A 19616-nucleotide genomic window follows, 5' to 3' on the forward strand; every position below is an offset into this window, starting at 1 on the left:
TTATTATTCCAAATCTTCTGCACGTCGGGTCTCTTCAGCAGTGCAAGGAGCAATAATATTGTTCTATGGAAGAAGAAAGTTATTTTGTCTTTATTATTACCACTGAAAGAGCCCAAATCTGTTGAGTAGCCCCTGGTGTGAGCCCTGGGCCCTGCAGGAGCATTTCTACCTCCCAAAACCACACCCGAGTCTGGATCTCCAGCCCAAAAGGCAATTTCTCAATGGAACTGCTGTATAACAGGTGATATTTTGTAGAACTTGCAATGTTAAAAAGCATTGCAGAAATAATGATTGATCAGCCTTACTGTGAGGCTGGTTCAGGAATTGGGGTGGGACAGGCTGAGGAGCAGAAGAACCCTTGGCTCTGTGTAAGGGCTCAGTGATAAGAAACCCCCCCCCTGAATTATCAACAATTTGCAGTTCCAAAACACAGCCCCCAGCAGCTGCTAAAATTTGATTTAGTGTCAAATCCAAATTAAAACAAATGGGGCTGATAGTTAACACATCAATTCATGACTGAGAATCCTTTTGCAGTCCTCTTTAGTACCTGTAGTGAATCTGGCTCTTTGCTAAGGCCAATCAAAGTAAATTGCCTTTTTTTTTTTTTTTTTTTTTTTGCATGTCTCCACACATTTCCTCTTTTTTAAATGCTTGGGGCCAACTTGGAGAAGAAACAATGAGGAAGAAAATTACTTGTTCCAGATGAAACTCCTGTCCTTGTGTACAGTGAAAGACATCTAAAAGACATATAATGGTTATATATTTTATTTCTGCTGACAGAAATATTGGAAATAAGTTTTTAGTTTTCAAACTTCTGGCAATTTCTGTCTTTGTTTTTTGTTTGTGTCTATAAATTGCTGTGGGTGGTATAAAAATGACAAATTGAGGAGGTAGCTGGTACTGTGTGAAGAACTGCAGCAAGAACTATAGGGAAAGACTGAATTTTCTGTTGAATTTTATTTATCAGTTTTAATCAAGGCTCCCTGAAAATGCAGTTCTTTGTCCAGTTCCCACTTAACCACCTGAAGACTGTGATTAAGATGCACTGCTGAGATCAGACCTTGCAGGAATTTTACTTTGAGGACTTAAAAATATTATCACTCTGTCCTGCAGCTTCCTTAATAATGTGTTTTATGTTGTGTATTCTGGCATCCCAAAACCAGGCTGGCTTTTGGCAGTTGCAGTAATTAGCAGGTAGAGCAGCTCACTCAGCAAAAAAAGTGGAAGGCTGCATAAACATTCATGAAGTATTGAAGGATTTTTGTCTTTTTTAATAAACTCTGCCAACTCTCACTTTTAATGAAGATCGAAGAATATTGTAATTTTTCTACACATTAAATATTCTAAGATATTAACTAGCTCTGGGTCTGCAGTCGCTGCCATTAAATGTTTCAGACCAATTTGATGTGTATTAATTTGGACAAAGTGCATTCACAGAGCTTTGATTTTGAAGGTAAATTTAATACAGAGCCAACAACAAATCAATGAATAATCATGGGCAGGATAAGAAGCACAAAGAAAAACAATTATGTTGTACAGTTTAGAGAAAATTCTGGCTTTGGATGTGAGTGGGAATTGAGAAAAGCTAATTTGCTTATTTGTTTTGCAGGAGCTCAGTTGTTTAAGACTTTTAGATGGGATGTAATTAAAACTGGTATTTCAGAGTCTTGTGCTGGTTCCTGCACTTGCTCTGCTCCCCTTGCTCTTACCCTGGAGAGAGCTCTGGGTGTGTTGGGTAGCGTGTGTAGAATGGTTTCAGTTAGGTAGATGTTTAATTTAAAGGTATCAAGTAGTTACTCTAATGATCAGCTTGTAGAAATTTGAACCAGGTTCTGTTTTAGGTCTGGATTGAGTCTAATAAATCTAAATGTAACAGAGAACCAGGACAGAACAGCTTATTCATTAATAGGCTGCTTTTAAACTTGAGCATTTGAGAGCCTGAAAGTGCATTTAACCTCCCACACTTCGTGTGAATCAGAAGTTTTTTACCATAATGTAAATTTTTTGCATAAAGTAATGATCTTCCCTTTCCCAGATGGGGAAATTCATATGAGTTTGGAGTCTGAGAGATGTGGATGAAATGCCCACCTACCTGCTGAGTCTAACCTATGTTTTAGTTTTGGGTTATAGCACAGGTATGGGAACAGAAAGAGGCATTCATCAGTGGTTTTGTAACCTTTCAGTTCTTTGACCTCTATTTCTCATGCTGCTGTCAACTGTTATTAACAGACTGAAATGCAAAGGAATGTAAAGACTCAAATGTATAAAAAGAAGTAATTTTTCCGCCCAGATTTCCATAATGCACCATAAAGTCCAGCAATTTAAAGGCTGAGAGTTAGCTTGGATATGGAAAAAGGAAAATAAAAAATTGAGCAGAAGTAAAATTCAGCTGTTAAGAAATGTTTTACACCATTGACTTCCACTGCGTGGTTATCCCCTCTTCGTTCTCTCCTTATGTCACCTCAAGACCATCCGTGCTATTGATTGTATAGATAATTTCTCCAAAGATTTAGTGAATCATGAAGCCAGGAGGCATCATCTAAAATATTTTCTGTGTACTGCAGTATTGAACTTTCTGCTGTTCAGTGTCATCAGATGCATTGATTAAATTGACCTGTTTCCACTTCAGAAAAGCCTTCGGACACCTCGGCAGCGAGGCGGCCGTCGCTCAGCAGCAGCTGCCTGTCTGCCTGCTGAGGATGGCATCAATAATGCACAGGGAAACATCTCCGAGTTGAAAGAACAGTAGGGTTGGCATCACTTTTGCCTGATGCACGTCACCCCCCAGCAGACAGTGCCACCTGCCCTGCCAGCAGCCTGGCACTGAGACGTGCCTGCCTCTTCCTTGGCAGCGTTACGGGAACGGGACAACACTTGGACTTCTGTTTCTTTCTAAAGTCTGCTTTCAGCTGCACTGATTGAATTTTCTTTTCCTGCTGCTCCCAGAGGGTGACGAGACAGGAGTGATGGACAGCCTGCTGGAGGCCTTGCAGTCGGGAGCAGCTTTCAGGGACCGCAGGAAACGAACGCCGCGAGCGCAAGGTAAGGGAATTTCTGCCAGCTTTGGGCCATGAACGGAGCAGGCTGAGGTTGTTTGCCAAAGATTTGCCAGCAGTTTTCACTGGACATCTTTGGCTGCTGTTGGGCAGTGAGCTCCTGCTGAGGGTGAAAGCCCAGCACAGTCACAGATTTTTAACCTGCAGCTCCAGGTCACTGTGTGCTCTAAGGGCTCCTGTTGTCTCTGAAATGGCATTTAAACATCCCTGCACTAAGTGTGCTTAGTTCTTACAACTGTAAGTACAGTTAATTCATTGTAGGTGGTGCCATGAGGAGCATTAGCTCCTTAACAAATAAGACTTTGAGTGTTCAGCTGATCATCATTTCCAAGCACTGCTCATGGGTGTGCTCTGCTCTGGTAAGAACTTCCAGTATTTGTAGTCTTAAAAGTCAAAATACATTAAGATAACTTCGTTTTCCTGAGGAAGACAATAGTATTGGACTGAACTTTGTCCACTTTACTGAGCAATTGCTTCTTCCTGCAAAGCTGATTTTGAGAAAATTTGAGAAGTTAATCAGTGGCAGTGTTTCCTTCATTCACTTCTCTGCTTGTGATATTCCAGTGGCACACGCTTTGTGAAATGCATTTACTCTGCTTTCCCTTTTCATCAAAGCTCATGGTAACTGTGTTTTGCAATTTTTCATTTGAAACGTGTCTTACAGTAAAAAATGCAGTCTTAAAAATCTACAGTTGAAGTTATTTGGCATAAAATCAAAAGCTTGGTTTGGATATGTTTGGCAGAAGAGAGTTATGGATAAGCCATGTTAATCCACCCGATCCTCAGTGAGCTGGGGTTAGGTTCACTTTGGCTGATGAATTCTTTTAGAGGAACAGAAGAGTAAAGGCAAATTCTTTTTCCCTCTTTAGCAGCAAAGGTAGTGCATAATTATTTTTAATTTGCCATATGCATGATCTTATGGGAAAAAAGAAGTGACTTGATTTGTTCATACTATGAAGTCAATTCTGCTACAGTTCCAGGATCATTCTTAATTCAGGGCTTGTTTCTGCTCTCAGATCAGACGTGAAGGAACTCCTCGATCAAAATTTGGTTTTTTCCCTATCTTGAGAAGTATCATTTTGAGAGATGGTTTCTCTCTATTGTGACTTGAGGAGACATTTGTCACCAAGTGATGACAAAGCAAAGCTTCCCAGGGACCAGAGGAGATTGCACAAAATCTGCTGCAGCCGAGAAAACCGAGAAGATGATTGAGCCTGGGTCAAAACCAGGGATTCCTCAGCAAAAACAGGGGACACAGCTAACTAAAAATCCCTTTGACTGATCTTCTGCTTTATGTAGTTACTTTGACTTCTGTGTTTGGAATTTCACTGAGTCAGGTGATATTCCAGTGGGGCCTGGCTTTTGAATTTAAGGAGCTGATTGACTTTGGAGAACTCACTGTGAGAAAAGGACTGGGTCCTCCAGTTCCAAACTCTGGCCAGCTGTAAGTGTTCTGTAAGAGAAGAAGGCCATAAAGTAAAATTTTCAGGGGTAAGAATTGAGAATAGGATGTAATAGATGTCACTCCTGATCAAATATCTCATTGAAATTTTCTTGTAAATTTTCTCATGTGGTTTAGAGACATAGGTGACATCTAGTGAGTAACTTGTCTGCACACCAGAAGGTGCCTAAAAATGTGGCTGTGACATTTCTGAGCAGTGAACTACAGCATGAAAACCCTGGGACCACATTTACAACCTTGCCCATCTCTCCTTCAGAAAAGGAGCAGTGACAGTTCCCTCTTTGGAACAAACAAATAATTCCATGCCTCCTGTGGTTCAGTGGAAGGGAAAAAAAAAAGGAAATAAAAAGGCCTGGAAAGAAGAGATGGGGGATTTCTGGGCTTGCTGGGATGTGTGGTTGTGACTGGCAAATGGAATAATTCTGTCTGTGGGCAGGGAACAGTGCAGGGGCTTTCTGTGCTTTGTTAGAGCTGAACTGCTCTGGAGTCAGCTTGGCTTTGGTCATTCATGGGAAAAAATAAATAAAGGTGCTGCTATTTCCAAAGTTAGACTTGTCCAGCAAAGTTTTGGGCTTGAACTTTTCTTGGTTACACATTATGGTCTGAGAGGAAAATCCATTAATAGTTCCCTGCCTGTTTGGACACAGATCTCTTTTTTTTCTGTGTCAGTTGTGGTCGTAGTTTAGCAAGGAGAAAAAACAACTTCTGCTTGCTTGCTTTTTGTAGTTTTGCTAATTCCTTGGTAACAGGTGGCCCCCACAGAAAGGCAAAAACCCCATCCCAACCCCTAAAAAACCCACAAAGAAAATGCCCCCAAAACCACTGAGCACTACAGTAGGTTCACCTCTGTACAATTCTCATGTGTGTGCTCTAGATCTGTCTTTTTCCAAACTTCCTTATTCTGTTTGCATCTTCTCCTGGTGAAAATTGAAACCGAGGAGGTTTCACCCCCTCACAGTGGCTGCAATCAGAAGATCATGGAAATTTAGCTTTTGTTGTGTTTTCTTCCAGTGGTTTCACAAAGGAAATTTAACTCAGAAGGAACAGTCTGTAGTATCACTTCTAGTGGCATTTTTGGTCAGTTTGGCTCAAACCCCACAGCTTTAAAAAAAAAAAAAAAAGCCAAAAAAAACCCCTGTGTGTGTTGCCTGTGGCTTTAGGTGAGTGGGCTGGAGCTGGGAGGGGTTAATTAATTTGGATAACAGAGCTCCAATTACTACAGGCTTACAACCAGCCCAAAGGAGTGTCACTCCAGCTCTTCAATTTGCCTTTTTTACAGGGGTTGCTGCTGTACCTTGTACAATATTTGTTCTTACATGGTCATGCCTTTAAAATAATTTCTTTTAAACTAATTTCCAGTCAGATTCAGACTGGGTAAGAGGTGCAGAAGGGAAGAGAGGGATTGCTCAACATTGCAGTACTCCTGCTGGGGAAAAATCAGATGGTGAAGTGTACAGACAGGTTCAGAAAAATAAAACCCATTTCAAATTTGTTTCACTGCATTATGTTTGTTTGCTAGGCCTGGGAATGAAAAGCTACACTTTAATGGGTTGCATTACAACCCCAGACTTTTCCAGTAAAAATGGGGTTGTTATCAGGTCATGGAAGTAATAATAATAAATTCCTGCCCCCCTCCTCTAGTTTTACATTTCACTCCTGTGTGTTCTTGCTGCTGTAGATTTCTCAAAGTGCAAAAACAATGTGGGGTTCCTCTCTCCTGAGCTCACTACTCCACTTTATTGTTTCTAGCCACTGGATTTTAGGGAGAGAGATTGTCCTTTCAGTGGATTTGCTTTGCTTAGAGAGCCTACAAAATAATAATTAGAGATCAGTTTCTGGGAATGTTGGTTCCTCTTCTAAAAATACACTTTCATTTTGCAAGTTTGCCAATATTGGTGTAATAAAGAACAGTTTTAGGTGGCATTTATCACAGGGTGCCATTAAAATCTGCATCCAGCACTGCTGCTGCACAATAATCCCTGCCCTTTCTCCTGGCCCTGGGCTATGAAATTATTAAAAGAAGACCAATTCAGGAATAATTTTTTCTCTAAATTAGCTTAAGCAAATTTCTGCACAGAGCTAACTATTCTGCTAAGGTTCTTTCTATTAAGTTTCTACTTTTTTTTTTTTGCCATGGAATTTAATTTCTTTTAGAAATGCTAATAGCCACTGCCCTCTCCCATAGATGCAAACTCTGGCAGCCTCCCTGATGCCCTGGGCCAATATTCCTGTGGCTCTCAGTGCTGGGGATGCAATGCTGCAGGGGACGTGGATGGAGGTTCTCCTGCCTCAGATCTCAGGGTGTTTCTTGAGGATTTCCTCTGCTCTCTTAGCTTTTGGATGGTGTTTAATTCCTGCATCCAAATCAGATCAGTTGCTGCCCTGCCATCATTTCCATGCTAAGAGCTCACCTTGAGAGGGAAAGGGAGACCCTGAAGCTCCCTGGTTCAGTCTCAGCACCTGGTTTGTGACTTTGGTGGAACCATCTGAAGGGCTTCCACTCCTTGTTTAACTTTTACAAGAGGAAAAAGGAGTCGTGGTAATAGAGTGTTGCTATTTTTTAATGATTTTTTTTTATAATTTTCGTATGGTATTCAGATATTTTAATGTAAAATATGGGTTTAAGGAGGTGGATATTTTTCATTGCATCAGAATTCCAATAAAAGGTTATTGTTTTAGGAATATTGTGTCTTCTGCTTGGAGATACAGCTGTGCTTAAAGACTCACTTTTGCTAGTTAACCTTGCTAAACTAATTTTACCTTTGCAGTGATTATATTAAATAAAATCTGGAGGGTTGTTTGGATTTCTGGGTGCACAATCCTCATTTACCTGAACCACATTCAAATAAAAACCTTCAGTCAAAGCAAATTTGCTTTCCTGAAAGCATTGTCAGTCCTTCTGGATGTGACAGTTGTCTGAATGAGCTGGGTTTTGATACGCTTGCATCTGTGAATTGGTGAGAATATCATAAATGTTAAAATGCAAGGAGGTGGGAGGTGCACTGCATTTGTGCTCAATAAAATGCCTTTCAGAGGAACAGATCCTTAACATTAAATACCTGCTATGAAGGTGGAAATATCCACTATGGGCCATAAAAATTTAGTCCTGAGTTTAGAAATCAGTTTGTATTTTAAACTTATTAAACTTTCCAAACATTTTTGCTTTTAGGAGCTGAGTATTTAAAGGCATGTTTGCAATGCAGTTGTGCAGTGGAGGATTTTTGCTTACAGTCAGGTGTTGTGCACTGGTGGGACTCACACATGATCCAAGGGCTTCAAAATTACCACATCTGCAATAGCAAGAGCTAAACAAGATCACCAGTAATAAATTTACTCGTTTTGCTATCATGGCACTCTTGTAGGTCTAAGTTTGCTTTTTATTTCTAAATATAAATATGGGCACCATTCAAATCGAATCTCAGCAAATTACCTGAGTCCTGAGAGCTCCATAAACAGTCCCAAAGCTGTTTAAAAATAGGTATTTGTGGTATAATCTATTTTTACTGTGTCTGCATTTTATCTTATGGCTTTTGTAATTAAAGGAGTAGTTAGAGAATACATTTTTCCTGTGGCCTGGCATGAAAGAAACAGCTTTAATATGGGGGAGATTTTACTTGGTGTCTCTGCCCATGACAGGGGGTTGGAAATAGATGATTTTTAAGGTCCCTTAACATGAAATAACTCACACACGGATGCTAGATGTAAAAGAGGGAAGAAAAGAACTAAAAAAGTAACTTTCTTTTCTGACTCCACTATATATAGGGTAGCAAAAGTGACAGAGGATTGGAGGGTGGAATTACCACCTCTCCAACCACACTGGTCAAATTAACAGTCTGTTAATTCTTTCTGCTCACAAAGAAGAATGCAAAACAATCATTATTTACATGAACAGTGTGAGAAAATTCAGTAGGAATATGTGAATATCAGAAGGCATAGAAAACTTTTTAGAAGCGTTTTAAAACTCTCAAAAGAACAAAACAACACCCTTGCAGCCCAAACCTGAATTATTTGAGTTTTCAGAGGAATTCTCCTTACAAGCAGGATGGAGGAGAAGTGGACAAAAAGGGATGCTCCAGGTTTTTAGGTGGATGCTTGGAGCAGGCAAGGAGTGAAGAGGCTCTAGCAACACCTCAGGGCCACAGACAGCAAGACAGAAATTCAGGAATTCTGTACATTTGCACAATTGCTTTCACCCCTGTGGGTGTGTTACCCTTCTCTGAAGCAAGTGCTGGAGATTGATTTGTTGTCTTTAAAACTGATTTTCTGCTCTTGGTGTGCAGGGGATTGTTCACGTGTTGGCCTAGAGCATGTCGAGTGTTTCTAAACGTTTGGGGAGCTCCACAGACACAGAGAAATGGGATTGTGAGCTCTGGACTTTGTATCCATTGTGCTGCTTTCTCTGAACCCGAGTTGTTATTTGCCATTTGATGTATTCTTATTTCCCAATACAAGAGTTTCTCCTGAACAAATGAAAATGCTATCAAGTGGCAAAGCCACGTGCACTTTCTGCCAAATGCCCTTCAGAAAGTCATTGTGCTGTGTAATTGTAACTAATTACCTCAGTTTGTTGTTCATCTAAAGCATTTAATTACTTACCCAGGCTAAGGAGAGTTCTGTACCCCTTGTTTTTATTAGTGTGCTTCAGAGTGCGTTCAGTGCAGTGGGAAAAGTTTTCCCTGTGAAGTTTCAGAATATTTTCCAAGTTTCAGCATTTTTAAAAATCAGCACTGGTGTTACTTTACTCATTGAATTGCCCTGAGATCCAAAAATAGGAAATTCTAAATTTTTGTGCCTTTTGAAGTAAAAACCCACTGTCCAGGAGTGATGATGGGAGTTCCATGGGAGCACTGAGGATTCTTCATCTGCAGCTTGTACCACAGAACATCTGAGCTTCAGACACGTGCAAACTGTGCCAGTTATTCCAGACTTGAAATGGAGTGTTGTATTTCATTTTAAATTTCCATACATATTTGTATTTAGCTATATTTATTTCTTTAAACTCGTTTGTGTCTGTCTGGTCACAGGACTCTGCAGGAAGCCAGAGCAGCCCTGGAGTCTCACTCAGTGTTTTGTGGAGCTCCTTTCTCTCAGAGCTGATCTGGCACAGTTGCCTCTGAACCTCCTAAAAGCCCTTAGAAATCCAAAAGCCTTTTTGAAGGTCTTGTGTTGTGAAATAGATTTATAGAAATAAAAGAAAGCTTTTCTGAGAACCAGGGAATCCTTCCCAGGAACCAGATTTTCGAGTGATCCAGGAGGAGGCTGCCAAGGTCACACAGCAGGATTTTGTACAAGTTGGAAGTCACTCACCATTCTGAATTTATTTATTTTTTAATTCACACTGAATCTGAAAACTGTTCTATTTTAATGAGCTATGTCCTGCTAGATGGGAAGGCCTCCATTTCCAGAGATTGATAGCTGAGTTTTGGCTGCATCTTTATGCAGTAGCTGAAGTTAGAGGAACTTCTTTTACATGCACAGAAAGGATATTCATGCATTCATTTACCAACTACATGAGCAGTAATGAACGATATGCAAGGCTAACTTAATTTGCATTTGGCCATTTGAATTTTCTTTGTCAGTGCTGACAGTGTTATCATGCAATTATTGTGAAACACTTCTATTTGAAAAATCTTCTCCCACAGTACTGTTTACTGAGGTAAAGCACATTGGCTTTAATATTTTAATATATACACATAATGAATGGAAAGGGAAGAGATGCAAATCACTGTTGCAGTGTATGACTTGGGAGGGGATTAATTGAAGTGACATTAGGTCCAAATGGTTATTTTGTAGATAGGGAGGATTCCTGTTCCAGCCTGTTCAGGGCACACGGTGTAGAATTGAGTCCCCCAACCTCAGCACGGAGCCACTGGCCCAGAGTTCTTCAGTGTGGCTGTCATCTGAACTGTAAGAACTTAATTAGTTTCCCTCCTGCAAAGGCAATATTTACCCTATGGGTTATGATGTAACAGAGCAAACCATGAAACTTCTCATTTCCTTGTGGCATTAGCAGGAGAAAATAAGAAAAACCCCCAAAACAACAATGCTCAGTTACAGAGTACTGATATCATCTCAGGCAGTTATGTCATTCTGTGAGAGGCCAGCATTGCAGTTGCCTCAAGTAATTTTATTTTCCTGATGTTTTTAGTTTCATTGTCATAATAATTTGTTTTCCTGATGTTTTAGTTTCATAATTTTTAGTTTCACAATAAATAAATTTATTTTCCTGATGTTTTTAGTTTCATATCCTTCTAAGAGGATAAGTTAAGGATCCAGCCCAGGTGTGCAGTGGCAGAGGGACAGGTCGAGGCCAGCAGTGCTTTTGGAGCAGCTCTGCAGAGGAGGACACCACGTGTGGGATGGGCAGTGCAGCCTGAATTCTGAATTCTGTGCTTAAACTTCTGCTGGTATTATGGTGCTCATTAGAGGTGTGCTACCCAAAACCAGAGTTTGGTCTTTATAGCTTATTACAAGTGGAGAATGTCACCAGTTTTGTGGTATAGATTTTGTGATATCACCTCGTCCTTAATTGGATTGCTTTTGTGCTTCTAGGAATTTGGGAGAAGATAATTTCAGGGAGCTGGTTTGTGTATTGGCAGGTTGTTGGCCAGTTTTATCTGTGATTTTTTTTTATTTTTTGCATCTTTCTACAGAGCATCTCTGGCCATTTATTCACCCTGTATTGGCATTAGCAGCCTGCAGGCCTGACTTTGCATTCAGTGCACTTTGTCAGGTGCATTCAGTGCTGAGCTGAGGCCAGCTGGGATTTCAGGAGCCCTGTTGATGATGACTTGGGAAGGCTGAGCTAGAACAGAGGCTGGGCAGAGCTAAAGAATAAATCAGGGATTTATTAAAGGATCTCCTCCATGGATCCACCTTGGGCAGCACCAGAGCCCAGCCAGGGCTGCACCCAAGATGAACCAAAATGGTCCCAAAATGAACCCAAGATGAACCAGAATGGTCCCAAAATGAACCCAAGATGAACCAAAATGGTCCCAAAATGAACCCAAGAGGAACCAAAATGGTCCCAAAATGCACGAGCGCTCCCGGGGGCTCTCACTGGGATCAGCTCTGCTCCATTTGCACCTTGCAGTTCATTGTCCCATTCCAGCTTTAGCCCAGGCACTCCCATCCTGCTTGTTTTTCTCTCTCCAGCCCACGCTGTTTGTGCTCTTGGGCTGAGCTTTGGATCATTTGTCCTTGGTGCCCAGCTGGAGCAGGAATTGTTTTGTCTCCCTGCTCTGTGCAGAGAGCTCACCATCCCATAATATGGAGCCCAGACCCACACAGTAAAGCAGCAGAGAATCTGAAAAATAGAAAAGCTAAAGCTGAGGCATCATTGAGACCTGGTCAATCATCATTTCAAACCCAATTTCCTGTCAGTATTTCCATTGCATTTCTGAAACTGCAGCACAGGTGGTTCATGTAATTATTGCACATTATTGCCTCAACATAATGTAGCAGAGCTGGTACATTTGTAATGTATGTAGCTCCAAAATTGCTCTCACATCCTGAGCACTATCCATGCTGGTTAATTGTAGGACATTTGCACTGCTAGCTTGGTTCAGTTTCAATGCTGTTATATTTTAAAGGGTGCTGCAATTAGCGTGAAGTTATTTTTAATGATGACTAAAACCAGATGTGAGGTATTGATGATGTACATTAATAATAATTCTGATAGTCCTGTATTTTAGAGTAACTAGTTTCAAATCCCAGAATTGCCTTTATTCTGTAAAAACCAGACACCAGCCTTAAAAGAGCTGGTTTCATTTAGCCATCCTCAAAACACAGTGCAGAAGTGAACCTTTGATATGGTTTGTTGATCTTCTCAGTAGAAGATCTCTGCATGTTACACAGCTGATTTCTCTTTTGGAGGAAAAAGTGATATAATAGGCTTTGATATAAGATTTTGTAAGAACATTATCACTAATATATCTATTAGTGTGTGCATTAGCTCGTCTCCTTTACCCTCTCATGGAAGTATATAATGTCATAATATTGTTATTTAACAACTATATACACACTGTATAGTGCCTTCCAGATGGAGGCTAAAAATAACAAAGATACTGGAGTTCTTCCTTAATCTACATTATATTCATTTCTCATTTTCTCTGTGATTTCTGTATTTTTTCCTTCCATGTTTTTTTGTTGCATTGGGTATTTCTTCTGTTGGTGAAGAAGATTCTATTTAAATAATTATAAGGAGAGTATATAAAATTTTACAATGCTGTCTATGTGTCTGTAATTCCATGAATATATTACTGGAGTGGAATGTCAGCCTTCCTGCATTTTCCCCTACAAATTTAAATCACAAATTAAAATAGACATACCACACTGAAATGGGGAAAATGTTCAGTCATTGTGAGGATGATTTTTTTTTTTTTTCATTTTAAAGGGAACAGCTTTCTAAAATAACATAATAGGAAAAAAAGCCATTATTGCCAGTATTCCCTCAGGAGAGGGAGAAATAATTCAGCTTGGAGGGCTATAGCATTTTCTGTTCTGTGATCAGGTTACATTGTCAGCTCAGCTGGCTTTAGGCTCTGTAGGAATTATGTCCAGAACAGAATGGGATGGAGGACCCAAAAGGTCCTTAGGACAGAGCAGAGCAGAATTTGGGTCTGAGAACAGCAGCAAATTCCATCATTACTGGGGGCTGATTAAAATCCAGCAAGGTGTTCAATCAACAATTTGGATATTAATTATTTCCTTACAAAAGAAACAAAACAAGACAAACCATAAAAAAAAAAAAAAGCTATAAAAAAAAAAAAAAGCAGAACAAGAAAAACCGCCTCGATCTGATGATTCACTCCTGAAAAAATACATTATCATCCCTGTCAGACATTCCCAAGATGACTGGCAATTTCTTTCTTTGTAAAATCTGTTCATTACAAGATGGTTTTGACAAAAGCTTATTTTATTTTTAAATCTACTTTACCAGAGTGTAAACCTTAAAGGGAGATTTACTAGAAGTTTCAATTTTTTCTCCTAATGGATAACCACTCAGAAGGAAGCTGGAATTATGTTTATGGAGTTTTCTGAATATTTACTTCCTGTTGAAATAATAGAGACACTATTACTGAGGAATATACATTTCAAAGAAAGCTCTCTCTTCACTGAAGGCAATCATAATTTTGTTTTAAAGGAGTAGCAGCTCATCATCTCAGTGAACAGATACGAATCCATTTCTGAGTTGTCCTTAAACTTGTTAGGAAAACATCTCGAAATGTGTTGTTAAGGAACCAGAAAGTTCTGCAGCACCGAGGGGGGAGGATTTCAGGAGTGGAGGAACCTTTGTAAAGCAGCTTTAGCAGTTTGCTGGAATTGCATTTGTGCTAAAGCCTGGCTGGTCGGGCAGGAGCGAAAGGATGGAGCATTCAAAGACCAAGCAAGGCAGTGCAACACAAGGCCTGTTGTGGAGGAATTGCTCCTCAGTGCAGGCAGGTGTGGGAAACGAATTTGTAGGGAATTTTAGGGACTATTTGTAGGTTTGATGTGGCCTTTTTGTAGTTGTTCACTTACTAGGTTTTTGAGAGTATGTAATTTTTTCTGTTTAAGAGGTTATTGATCTATTTAAATGGGCTGATTGGTTTTTCATGATTACTTTAGAGTGGTAGGTGTTGATGTGGTGTCTGTCAAAAAACTGATTTTTATCTTCATTTTTTATTGGTGTAACACATCTTTCATACTGTGATGGGTTCCTGTACTATGAAGAGACAGATGGTTGTTGGTTTCCTTTTGGGAGAGGGAATTATAACATCTCCATCATAACATCTGTATTATTTCACCCCTCACATAAAACTAAAAACTGAATAAAAGCTTTTAAAACCCCTCTCAGCTGTCCCATTTCTGGGTCAGAAGAAGGCTTAATCCAACAGGAGGTGCTGTCCAAGGTCTGCAGTTCCATGCAGACTGAGCTGGAGGATGAAGTTAAATTGCAGGAGAGAGAAGAATAAAAGCCTTTAGTCCCTCCCTGTGGTCAGGCTGGCCCTGTGCCCTGAGTGACCACATTTTGCCAACACCTCAGCATTTAAATGCCCACTGAGACCTCTCTCTCCCTCCAGGTGTGTGAGAGCTCTGCCCACCTGCACGGATCTGAGGGAAAACCATCCTGGGAGGCTTCAGTACACCCCAGTCTCTTGGGGTTTTTGTTTGTCATGCAGAAGAGCAGAAGGGCTGTGGGGTTTTGCTTTGCTGGCGCTCCCAGGAGCATTTAATGTTCAGAGAGCTCCCTGAAATGGCCTGCACAGCTCTCTGGCACTGAGGCTTCCCTGCCATCAGGATTGCTTTTGAGTTATCACTGTTGGCTTTCCAGACACAGCTCATTGCCTGCTCTCCTTGGGCAGTTTGTTCTCCTACAGAGCTCCAGCTCTGTGATTTCCTGGGGTGATTTCAGACTTGCTTTGCCTTCACACCTGCCCTGTTATTTCCTCTCAGGGTGAACACAGGGGAGATGAGTAATAAAGCATAAAGCACCTTGTGTTTCTTAAGCAATTGTTCTTTTGGAAACCCCTTGGAGCACCACAGCTCCCGTGCTGAGGCAGTTCTCTTGCTTGCTGTCCAGTGCCTGATTTTGGAGCCCTTTTTGCCCTCCAGATGTCAGCAAAAACATCTTCCAGACACTTTGAATTCTTGTGTGGGCCTGGAATCCCTAACTTAGAAAAACCTGTTGACATTTTCAGGGAAGCAATGGTTTAAACTGTTTAAAGTCTCTATAACTGGAGGTAAAATGTTATTTTTTTAAAAAAATCATTTTAAAACCAACCCACAATCCAAACAAAACAACAACAAACCCACCCATAATTTTGATTAGGGCCTTCAGCTGCTAGAAGTGTCCTCTGGCCCTTGTAGTGGTGAATAGAGTTGGTAGCAAACTCAGGAGGAGTTAGAACAGGACAAAAATAGTTCAAATCTGGATGTGTCTGGTAATTTTTCCAAAGCACATCTCCCATGCCCTGCTGTTCCTCTGAGTTCATGTGTATTGAGGAACAAAGAGACCAAAGTCATGCTTGCATATTCATGTCTTTGTCTCAAAGAGGCTCATGGATGGTGGAAAAATGGAGAAATTATCCCAAAGCTGCCACAGGATCAAAATATCTCAGAAATGACGCAAGAGGATTTTTAAGGATCACTGAAATATCAATCAGAGAGAAAAGTTCCTACAAAACATTGATAATAAGGCAATGTTACTCTGAGAATTACATGTACAGAAGTGTAAGAGAATCTGTGGATTTTAATTGCATGTTGTCATCTTTAAACATGATGGCTGCAACTTTAGATTGCTGAGGACTTTTAAAAATTGAACTTATAAAGGAACCTATAGAGGGTAGAGTACATTTGAAAAATGTTGTTTGAACAGTGTGTGTTTTCTAGCATGAAATAACTTTTGTAGGGCTTAGGACTACAGAATTTGAATATGGCACAGCTTGCTGTAAATGAAAACAGGAGCTCTTAAAATGTTTTGAATTTGTTTTGTTTTTTTACTTCCAAGGATTAAGGAGGTATGCAATAGAATGAATTTCAAAAAGGAATCAGGAGCTTCTAATTAGACTTCCTCAGACAATAATTGTCCAATCCTTTTAGACAGATCTGTTAAATTTGCACACATTCCCAGGTTCTTGTTTGGCTTCACTGATGTTCTAAGGAGTGCCATGAACCCAATGGAAGCTGGGATCTGCTCCAGCAAAGGATTTAATGGTCCAGTATTCCATTTATAAAATATGAACATGTATTCCTTCCTAAACCATCTTTTTTTTTTACTTGCAAGTGAACAAAAGGCAGTTTAATCTCAAAAGAAGCCTCTGAGTACAGGAAAGAAAAATAGGAGCTCCAGCTATTAACAGGTTGTATTTAATATGGAAACAAGAAAGTCTTGTAGGAAGGTTTAGAACTCAATTATTTGATTGTAAAAGCAGTGGCACACAGGGACCGAGTGTGAGCAGAAGTTCTGTCTAAAAAAAAAAAGAAAATCTTTTATCTGGAAATCAAATTAACAGCTGGTGTTAATCTGTACAGATGGCATCAGGAATTGAAATGCAGAGAGGGCTCTGGTTTCTCTTACCAAAAGCAGGCTGAGCAGGGTGTTTGACTGATGGGGTGTGACCTGGAGTGGCAGCAAACAGCAGCAGCCCTGGGCAGGTGAGAGCCCAGAAGTGTTGTCAGGTGAGTGCAGCCTCACCTGCACAGGATGGGCACCTGTGACTCTCGATTAGTGCCAGCCACAGCCCACACCTGGGGCTGCTCTGTCTTGTGGGAGAAGCTTTTCCATGGCTTGGAAGGTGTCGGGGTCCAGGACACCCCTCTGGCTGCCCTGGCTGGCTCCAGACCCTGGCAGGGGCTCAGAGACCTTGGCACCAAGTCAAAATCACCTGTGGCTTCCATTTTAGCCCATGGGAAAAGCTGCCAACTCAGTGTGAGGAATTACAAGCCACAAGGGTTTGAGCAGTGTGGTAGGTGAATTGACACAGGGTGAAAAAGTAGAATTTTGGGGTTTTTAGAATGGGGTTCAAAGGGACAAGAAGGAGGGATTTGGGTGTGTCCTGACCCCCTTCTCCTTCTCCTTGCCCTCCATGACACTTTTCTGTTGGTTTAAGGCACAGATACACTGTCCAACATCAATGACAGACATTGGCACGTTATTGTAACCACGGCACACGGAGTTTTGGGTATAAAATGTGAACACCACCCTGAGGGCAGACAGAATGCCATGGCCGAGCTGCTGGACAGAGCTCAGCAGGGCAGAGAGAGAATGTTCTAGAGAAGGGAAAATAAACACCCTTGAGGAGCTGATCCTACACATTCAGCCTCCTCCTTTGGCTGCACGGGCTGGGAGAACAAGGACTTTTACACTCTTGGGGTCATCCCAACACCCAGACCCCGAGAAGAAGGTTTGGGGTTTTCTGCAATGCAGAGAGAGCAGGAGGCTGCAATTCTCCCTCCTCCTTTCTGTACAAAAATTCATCAGTGAGGAGCAGGTTCAGAACTCATCAGTTGGACAGAGACTCTCCCATCCCATTTTTTGTTTCAAGTGCAGTTTGGGAACTCTCTCTGTGTGGCCAGAAGCAGCTGCAGCTCTCCTGTAGGACATTTCCTGCTCTGTTCTGAGAGCCTGCTCCACAAGTGAGTGCAGGCAAAGGAGAGCAGTCCCAGGAGCCACAGGCAGAGTTCCAGCCCTGAGATTTCTGCCTCCCCCTCCCTCAGCAGCCCTTGCACCTTCTGCATCACCATTCCAGCAAGAACACGCTCACACTGCTGCAAACTGGAAGATAATTGTGGTTTTCTTACTTCAAAATGATTTTTTTTTGTTTTCTAACAGTCTTTCTGCAATCATAATTTTAGATTAATTTTTTACTAGATTTTTCTTACAGATATGAATATCTTTATATTGGACTTATCTTCAAGTGCAATTCCTATTCCCCAGTATTTTTTTCCTTTATTTAAAACATGATATAAAATACAGAAGCAATGGAAAATATGATGTTTATGGGACTGTGTAGCCTTTTGATTTCCACTTTCAACTCCTTTTTTCTGTACATAGATAACTCACAGGAATCACAGAATGTTCTGAGTTGGAAGGGACCTACAGGGATCATCCAGGTGTGAATCCATGTGTTAAGAGAATGGCCATGCAGGGATTGACCCCTTAACTTTGGTGGTTTTAGCACCTGGCTTTGACCAGCTGAGCTCCTCTTTATTTAGATATATGTATATTTTTAGGGGTTTTTTTTAAATGTCTATTTTACAAAGGGCTTTGCCTCGAGCAATTGGCAGGAAAAGGTTGCATTTGGTATTTTTTTTAAGAAGAAATCTCTCCCAATAGCTCACTGTTACTATCAGTAATTCAGGTTAAGTGTAAACACTCTGGGCTCTGGCTTTAGCCTTTTGAAAATTACTTGCTATGAATTTACTGTAATGATGGGCTAATTAGTTAGAGTTCACTGAGTTTAGCTAAACACACAGTGTTTGATTTAGAGAGATAAATCTGTGCTCTGTCAACCTTTTCAGACATAATCCTGCTCCCAACATTATGTGACAGGTAGTGAGGCCCGGGGATGTGCTGCAGAGCAGCTCAGCTCAGCTCTTCACTCTTGACTAGTTATTTATCTCAGATAAATTCACAACTGCCAGCTGGGAAGTGGGGAGCACCCAAGGAAACCTTCCAAGCCTTCCTTTCCTCCTTCCATGCAGCAGGAAATGGTTTGGGGATGGTGGCTGTAACTCACGTTGCTGTGTTTTGGGGTTTTGGTTGCTGCAAACCCTCTCTTTGCCCTGTATATTGTGAAATATCTTTATTTAGAAATGCTCTGTTATAAATAAGACTCCGCAAGCATTTTTAGCATTTTAAGGATATTATACAATTCCAAAAGATAATTTCAGAAATGTCTTCACAAGTGAGGTGCTCACACCTCACCAGACAAATCAAAACCCCCCAAACCTTTTTTGGCTCATCTGTGGCACCTGTGGATGCTTTTTATGGGGAAGGAAAGTGACGAGCTGCTCTGTTGTAGTTCCAGGCACACAGGAAGGTGCATTTAAATCAATCATTTTGCTGAAGACTGTGCTGTTGGTGGGGAGATAAAAGTCAGTGGAACAGGGTGGTGGAGCTCGGGTTGCTGGGCTGTGGGTGAGCAGGGGCACTGGATAAAAGCAGCTTTCTGGAGACAGCATCAAAGCCCCCAGCAGCAAAACCCTTTTTGCTCTCAGCTGCTCGAGCAGCCTGACCCAGGAAGAACTTGCTCTTGGCCACAGATGAGAGCAGTTGTTTAAGAAAGAAACAAACAACAAAAGGACCCACAAAATGTCATCCTGTGCACAGAATCTTCTGACAGCTCGCTGTAGAAATCCTGTCGTTTTAGCAAATGAATAAATTGGAAGAGGGTCCTGGGAAGAGCCCTTATGGTTTAAGGAGAAAATGACACTGTCTGGATTCTGCTTTGCGATGAAAATTAATGAAAAAATAATGAAAATTAACGTTCAGCAAGTGAATAACTGAACTAACGAGTACAAACTGAAGGCTTATCCCTTGAACATCTGATGGAGCTATAAGCAGTGAAAGCTGTGGTGCTTTGAAGTGATGGCAGCAGAAGCTCTGGGCCTGG

The 19616-nt window shown here is 41.0% G+C and overlaps 1 protein-coding gene across 1 annotated transcript in view; it reads left to right on the forward strand.

Annotated features, from left to right (window-relative positions):
- Positions 1-19616, forward strand: part of DIAPH2 (diaphanous related formin 2) — a 174623-nt gene that overhangs the window by 115472 nt on the left and 39535 nt on the right. Inside the window, exon 27 of the mRNA XM_053989875.1 lies at positions 2947-3042. Coding sequence (XP_053845850.1) covers positions 2947-3042 — 96 coding nt within the window. The remainder of the gene's footprint in view (positions 1-2946; positions 3043-19616) is intronic.

The sequence above is a fragment of the Vidua macroura genome, chromosome 14, assembly GCF_024509145.1.
Source record: "Vidua macroura isolate BioBank_ID:100142 chromosome 14, ASM2450914v1, whole genome shotgun sequence".
NCBI classification, from domain to species: Eukaryota; Metazoa; Chordata; class Aves; order Passeriformes; family Viduidae; genus Vidua; species Vidua macroura.